This window comes from Rhamphochromis longiceps, linkage group LG17 (genome assembly GCF_057381845.1).
Source record: "Rhamphochromis longiceps isolate RC_006_pf linkage group LG17, R_longiceps_female_GT1.1, whole genome shotgun sequence".
Lineage (NCBI taxonomy): Eukaryota > Metazoa > Chordata > Actinopteri > Cichliformes > Cichlidae > Rhamphochromis > Rhamphochromis longiceps.
Genome location: NC_140573.1, coordinates 41,643,464 through 41,650,933, shown reverse-complemented (window position 1 = coordinate 41,650,933; position 7,470 = coordinate 41,643,464). Strand labels below are relative to the sequence as shown.

Sequence of the window (7,470 nt, the reverse complement as noted above, 5' to 3'; positions counted from 1 at the left end):
AATTGCAAAACAAGGGAAGTGTAAACTAAAAGTTGGGCTTGTTGTCAGACAAATTAGTGGTAGTAAATTCTGGAGCTTTGTCTTTGAAGCCCTGCCCGTGTGCGATGGCCTCCGGGTCACTGTGTTTACTACAGCTGTGAAAGTCGGATGTTTTGTATATCAGTAGGAAAGGTGTACTTCTTTGGGACCTCACAACGCTAATGGTGCCGCTCTGTGAAAGCTCAGTGGTTGTTGTCAATTTTATGTGTCCTGTTGATATTTTATCTACAAATTCATGATTCCCAGAAGAATAATTGCGCTGACGTCCTGCACCACTGTAGTGCTGATGGCTTGGATCTGCATTCATGCTTCGTAAGAACCAAAAAATGTAATTTTAATTCTTTTTATATGGAGGGTATATGACAGAGATCTGTGACAGTAAAAGCGCAGCTCTGGATATTCTCGTCCATCAGTGCCTCGTGTTGACTAAACCTGAGGTGTTTTATTTTAGCTGAATCATCACGATTGCAAATATCAGTGCCCTGAGTTATAACAATGTAGTTAAACAAATTCAACATGATAACATGTCCTCATAATCATCAGTCTGCACACGAATGGGAAAAAGAGATGACGCATAAGCTTAACCTCATCGTCACAGTTTGGTCCATATGTGACTGATGATGGGTACTTTTAGCTTCCTGTAGGTTTGATTAATGACTGTCTGCTCCGCTGCAGCCAGGTCCACCCTGCACGCATTTTACTTAAACCAGTGTGAGTGCATTCGTAGCTATACACGGCACTGGAAACACTTGATGCGAAACAAAGGATTTCCTGAAAACAGGAGGCAGACCAGCTCACCTGTAACACACACATCCTTGTGTACAGCGAGTCTGGGAGATAATCCTGGTTTGTTTCTTATGTAATATGGAAACAAACTCAAATATTTGTTCTGTCTGGCCTTATTTCTTCCACTTCTGACGCAAGTTTGTCACAAAATGAAACTAAAACAAATCCTCGGGATTTATAAGACAGAACAGAAAAACTTTGTTGAGATGGAGCCGGTCAAAGGTCACCATGATCCCGTTCTTGTGAATGCAGAACACCTGGAGGAAATATCTTTAAATTTAGCACAATTATTGCATCAGATTCGGGAATAAACTGAGTAGAATTTGTTGGTCAAAGGTTAAACATCTTCTGTGACTTCACACAAACTTAAATGAGGACACAACCTGTTAGATAATCGTGCAAATGATAGAAAACGTGCACTGGTGTCTAACAGGATAAAAGAAGTGATGCTATTATCTACACAAATAGGCAAAGATGTTCTGCAAAAACGCTTTTGTGTCTGAACTTAAACACCGTGTTCACTAATCAACGAGGAGGCGGTGACCGTCTCAGTGTTAATGCTCACGCACAAAATCCCTTCATAGGCTTCATAGGACACGAGTCTGGCCTAGAACCCACGGACACCAGTGCTGCGTGTCCTTCGTTAACGTGCTGTGCCAGGCCGTCGCTGCAGCCGCCTCAGCTGCTGCTTGTTTGTGGGTCTCTCAGCGTTTGGTTTTTGCATTTAAAAAGCGTGTTTTTGTGAGTTCAGGCTGTGACGTGCATTTGGACCTCAAAGAATTATTACCGCGACACAAGCTTCACCTCTGAAATGAAAGAACACGTGTGTGAAACTGGTTGTCAGTCACCTGCAGCTTTGAGTTTCTGAGGATGTTTGTATAACGATGTAACTTTTGTTTAACCCTGTAAAGCTGAACGTCTGGTAAAATAAAAACAAAACTGCATAACTGTTAACATCAAATGGTTGTTTATTCTTTTATTAAATATACAGTATTTACATGAATAGTAGCCATGAAACAGTCTTCAGTCAGAAGTTGAAAACACTGCAAATAACACGACTTTTCACTGTGTTTCTGTTGTTTTCCTGACATCTTTTTCATGTCCAAACGGATCCACAATAATCATAAAAGCAGGCTTCTGTTTCCTGCCACAGACCGGACGTGCTCAGCCTGCTTATGACGAGAAAAGGAAGCAGTAAAGCCTGAAAACAGCACCGAAACTGGGACAGTTCATGAAGACTCAGCTCTTTTTCTTTCTTTTCTTTAAGCTGATCATCAAAACAAAGTGTTTTCAGTCAAATTCATGATTCCTCTTTTTGACATCCAGTGTTTACGACTTCGAGCGACTCGGCTGACGTGACCACGTGTTTATGACTTAATGGACGTCTGTACTGTCATCCAGGCTACGTTAGCATCTCGCCACTGGGACACTTAACAGTTGCTATTTTAAGACTAGTCTGTTTCTCACAGCCCAGTGAGCAGCTGTTGTCTGAGTCTTTGTTACATTTTTAATGTCAGCGGGACGAAATTTCATCGTCAGCAAACAAAAGTATTTTTCCAGAGTCAGTTTTTCTACCTGCACAGAGAGACACACAAAAGGACACATGCACACCTACTTCTTACATTTACCTGGGTACAATGCTTCAGAGCAGAAGTTCAAAAACACACGATGCAGTTACTATATGGAGGCAAAGCATCTGCACACTCTAGTATATACACAGGCTTTAAAAAACAACGTCCTGAGCGCTGTGGGCTGGATTTGCCTCTCTCCTCTCTCTGACCACCAGGACGCATTATTTCATTTCACCTGGAAGATAAAACATCAAAAAATTGTAAGCAAAGTAAGCTGGACGTGTAAAGGTCTCATCCCTGCTCAGCATCAGTATTTTATCATTGTCACAGGGATGATATCTGCAGGCTGATGAAGCTTCGAGCTCGCAGTCAACAGCAATCTGAAGGCTTACCGTTGGAGCTTTGAAGATGCCGGTTATTCCTACAGAAGTCCAGTTAGTTGGAGTGTGTCTGCCCTGCAGCGAGGACGCCTGAAAGCCTGCAGGTTTAGCGCCGGGCTGCAAAACAAAGGTCATTTAACGTTAGACACAGTCAGAACATTAGTGCAGCTTTCTTTTGTCATCTCGCTTCTCCATCCGCCCTGCAGCTGCTGCAGATTCTCAGATTCCTGTCCAATTCCCCCTCACCACCTCACCTCTGCACTGACGTCTATGTAATCACCAGATCTGCTGTGATTTCACAGCTCAGAGGTGGATGACACTCCGAGAAGGATGTGACATGATTACATCTCTGCTTTTGGGGATAAATAATAATTCCGATTGGAGGGAAATCGAATCTTCATCAGCTGAGATTCAAGACTGAGTCAAATGTAAATACAATAAGTGAACATCTGTCCCGAGTCCTAATCAAGCTCTCGTTCTGTGACAGAGTATTAGTTTGTTTATTTGTTCGTGTCTTTTACCTTCATATTGGACAGTTGTTGTCTCAGTTCTTCCTTCTCCTGCAGTAATTTCTCAACCTGTGGAAAGTACACACGGTGTAAGTCAAACAGTGTTTGTGTCGAATATGAAACTGCAGGATTTGCACTCTTAGAAAAGCAGATAAAACAGGAGTAGATGAACATTTGCATTTGCTTTGTAACGACACAGTGGCTCCCGCTTCCCGTCCACCCAGATCTGATTTACCTTATCATCATGAGCTTTTTGTGCGATCTGCGACTGTTTGGACGTTTTTTCAACAAACTCTGAGTGATTGCGTTGACACTCCTCGAAGTCGGAGATTAAGTGTTTGTTTTTCACTTCCAGCTGACTGGACTTTTCTTGAATTTCAGACACCTGAGAGCAAAACAACACAATTTTATTTTAATCTTGGACAACATATGAGTAGATAGAATTTTGTTTTGCTTTCCCTGCTGCAATTTTGAGTAAAAACATGAAAAATATCAAAATATTTATGACGTTTCGAACGTTTTTAAGCTGTTTTGAGAACTTTGACCCGACACTTTGAAGGCGTCCGAGGCTCATTTTAAAGTGCTGCATCAGCAGAGACACATACTTCACGTCTGCTTTACCCTGGCACTGCCTCACAGGACATCTGTCTCTTTAGCTGCATTTATCAGCAATGATACAATGCAGAGACTTCCTCCCTTGAGAAAGCGGTTTCCCACTCAGATTGTACTCTGGGATGTTCCACAGAATTAACTTCTTCAGGGAGAGTTCAAAAGTTTAAAGGCTGAAAGTCTGACCTGAAAATAAACACGTCCTCTCCCTCAAGTAGTTAATTTACTGAAGCAAACCTCTTTTATGCAGGCATCTCTCTGCCACGTTATATCTCACTATATTTATCTGACCTTTCAGAATAAAATGAGAACTGAAATCCCGATTGCCTATCACCCCTTCTTTAAAAACAAAAACAGATCTGGTTGATTGTCTGATCTGATGCATCTCTGAGTTGGCAGCAGCTGCACCAAAGAGTGATTTGAAAGTATTAAAAATGGCATTAAAAATGTTAAATTACCATTTTCCCCACATTGTCGAGATAAACCTGGAACTTGTTCTCCACGTCTCTGGACAGGTTCGTGCAGCTGTTTTTGATCTTGTCCATGTGCTCCCGCTGGCTGCTGCAGGTGAGGTGAAAGGTGAGCTGGTGAGGAAACAGTTTGTTAATCCGGTCCAAGAATTCTCTGGTCACCATCGTGATGCCTTCTAGAGAATTTGCAAAGTCCTCTTTGCACTTGCTGGTGGAGGCAGAAAGAATAAAATAAAACGCTTTAACTTTGCTTATTTTTCAGGTTGTTTCAGTCGCACACGCCACACACACCTACCTGGTGTACAAGGCGTGCTGCTCCCTGAGAAAGGTGTTGTCGCGCCGCAGCTCCACCACCTCGTCGTTGAGGCGCGTTCGGTCTTTGACGGCTGTGTCTAACTCATCCCGCAGATTCTGCACCGTCTGGGTGAAGTTTGAGTTGACGACGTCCAGCTTGGCCTCCTGCTGATCGTAGAGTCTCTTCAGATTACTCAGCTCGCCTGGAGGATTCAGACAGAAACTGTCAGAAAGCGACGATTTCACTCTTATTAAGGCCAACTGCAATAATGCTAATTAAGGCTTAACGCATCATTTATTAATGCTTCAGAGTTATTAGATAACGAGTTTCCAGATGGTTTGCAACATGTTTAACTGTTTGGGCAGATCGAGATCCACCTCCGCAGCATCAAGACTCTTTTAACTGTTCAACTTCAGAGTGACGTCTGCAGACACTGTTTGTGTTTCATGTTTGATGAGACGATAAATGCCTGAGAAGAAGAAGATGGCACTGAGGTACATACTGCTCGTGCTGCTTCTAGTGATATGGGGCTGTATCGGAGGGAGGGGGCGCCGTGCTAGGTTCAGTAACCTGTTGCAGTCCTCCTGTGAAGAAAACACACACAAAGACATTTGATTCACGATTATATTTTCTTGCACTGGTGACCAACGGGGAAGTGAACTTACAGACTTTTTCTTCAGATCCTGCTCCGTCTTGTTGGCATCAATCTGCTGCTTCGCCATCTCTTTCTCCAGAGCTGCTCTCTCCTCAGCGCGAGCCTTCAGCTGAGCTTCCAGCTTACTTTTCTCCTTCCTCAGCTCGATGTTGTTGTCACTCAGTTTATTGAAGCCCAGCTCCAGCTCCTGCAGGATAACAGCACTCAGCATCAAAGCCATGCTTCTTACAGCTCTACACATGATGGTAGAACAACTGGGAAATCACGTAAAATACTAAAATAATTAGAATTAAAATATTTACAGTGAAAAAAAACACATTAATGGTTTCTGAACATGACATCACTGAAATCTAAGAAAACCTCTCAGAAAATAATCCTACTAATAAGCTGTTGTATTGTTATTCAAGGTGGGCCGGGACATTCAAATGTCTTTAAAATATTTGAATGCTTCAGTTTAATAAACCAAACTTAGACCAGCTCACTGACCTTGACCCTTTTATCTGCTGCAGTCTTCTCCGGCTGTCCGTAGATGACAAAAAGCACCAAGCTGACGATGATGAGTGACTGGATGAGAGAAGAAAAGAGGAAGACGATCCTCATGTAGTAGCCGCAGCTCTTCGCTTTGGACTTGTTCAGGTGCCTTACCCCTGGGCTCAGTTTGGCCCGAGAGTAGCTGGAGCTGTACATGACTGACTACAGAGAAATTATTTGTCCATAAAGAAAATCCGCAAGTATTCCCCCTGGAAGATGGAAGAAGTCGAGCGTGCAGTGAGGTGATGGTTTCCCGGACTTCTGCTCACCTTTTACAGCTCTGCAGCCCTGCCGACGTGAAGAAGCAGACAGGCACAAGTGGCAGGCAATGATGGACGTAAACAATGACCCTTAGGTGTCCAGAAGGGTCATGTTTATAATTGGTGCTAGAGGCACACTTCCTGCCCATCCCAGCCCAACCTCTCCTGCCTCTTCCCCTCCCGTCCCTAATCAGCCTGTGTCGCAGGACAGCCTCCTGCTGCAAAGCTGCCCAAGTTATCAGAAACTTTCCATGGAACGTTTGAAACAAAAATAAGTTGGTGTGATGGGAATTAGATTTAAAGATCTTCAAGACATAAATACATTTAAAGCTTTTCAACAAAAACTGTAAGAAAACCGTCAGTTCTAACAAAATGTGCTCACGCTGCCTAAAGAAGTCGCCTTTGCAGAGGCTGCATGCTCTCCTGTAGTGGAATCTACGAACTCTATTAAATGACCTTAAATTAGGGTTTAAAATAAGCGAGCAATCACTTCATTGTGCCTCGGTGGTAACGGGTCGGACCCACTTTTGCAACACCCAGGCTGGGCTGCAGCGGGATGGGTCGATGATTTGATTTCATGCTATTTGCAGCAAAACTCAACAGACCGGGCAACATTTTTCTAATCTTCTGTGGTCCAGTTTCAATCCTCAGGTTCCTGTTGGCAGGTGAGGCCTCCTGCTGCTGGGGCCCATCTGCCACAGTCGTTCATAGATGCTCTTCTACAAACGTTGGTTGAAGCGCTCTGGTTTCTCTTTGTATTACTGTACAGTCTTGACCTTACAGTATAAAGTAACAGTTGTAATTTGCCACTACATAAATAAAACCTCTTTTTTAACACTAGAGATGGATGTGCAGTAAAATCCCAGCAGATCAACAGTTTCTCAAATACTCCAAGCAGCTCAGCTGCATCAACAACCACATTCATAAACTACATACATCATATTTTCTCAGATAAATATCCAATCAGTCAGGACTCATGTCCACCAGAAGCACAGACGTTCAGTACTTTAGTAAGACTGCTTATGTTTTTTTTTTACCCATGACTCCATGAGATATAAAAATAATGAAGAAACAACAGGAAATATTCCTATTTAATTATAGCTGCTGCAGACTGATGTATTCCCCTGGTGCTTGATGAACAATATGAACCATTTAAGGAGTAAAAGCAGAAAATGCCAAACAAAATTTTTTTCCAGCATATCCTGTCTTGAACGAGCACGGAAAGGAGTCGTGGTAGTGGAGGAGTGAAGGAGTGAAAACAATAGGGACCTGTCATTCTGTGGGGATGGGGAATAACAAATTCTCCCTGCAGAGCGCAGACACCCTTCACCCCCCGTCCCACCCACGGCATCCACGGCAGAGCCG

The 7,470-nt window shown here is 43.2% G+C and overlaps 1 protein-coding gene across 1 annotated transcript; it reads right to left on the bottom strand.

Annotated features, from left to right (window-relative positions):
• Positions 1 to 1,775: 1,775 nt before the first annotated feature.
• Positions 1,776 to 6,797, bottom strand: plvapb (plasmalemma vesicle associated protein b). The gene is made up of 9 exons (XM_085385968.1): positions 5,801 to 6,797; positions 5,325 to 5,501; positions 5,162 to 5,243; positions 4,660 to 4,861; positions 4,353 to 4,572; positions 3,521 to 3,670; positions 3,298 to 3,354; positions 2,789 to 2,893; positions 1,776 to 2,631 (listed from the first exon to the last, which is right to left on the bottom strand). Exons 1-9 carry the CDS (start codon positions 5,999 to 6,001, stop codon positions 2,623 to 2,625), a joined length of 1,203 nt encoding a protein of 400 aa, XP_085242094.1. The 5' UTR covers positions 6,002 to 6,797; the 3' UTR covers positions 1,776 to 2,622.
• Positions 6,798 to 7,470: the final 673 nt, after the last annotated feature.

Bases quoted from the DNA above. Each gene is read 5' to 3' on its own strand.
- plvapb (XM_085385968.1), bottom strand. From the start codon at position 6,001: ATGTACAGCTCCAGCTACTCTCGGGCCAAACTGAGCCCAGGGGTAAGG. The intron at 5,244-5,324 runs GTAAGTTCACTT...TTTTCTTCACAG, and splicing joins AGGATCTGAAGAAAAAGTCT to GAGGACTGCAACAGGTTACT. The intron at 4,862-5,161 runs GTATGTACCTCA...TGAATCCTCCAG, and splicing joins CACTAGAAGCAGCACGAGCA to GCGAGCTGAGTAATCTGAAG.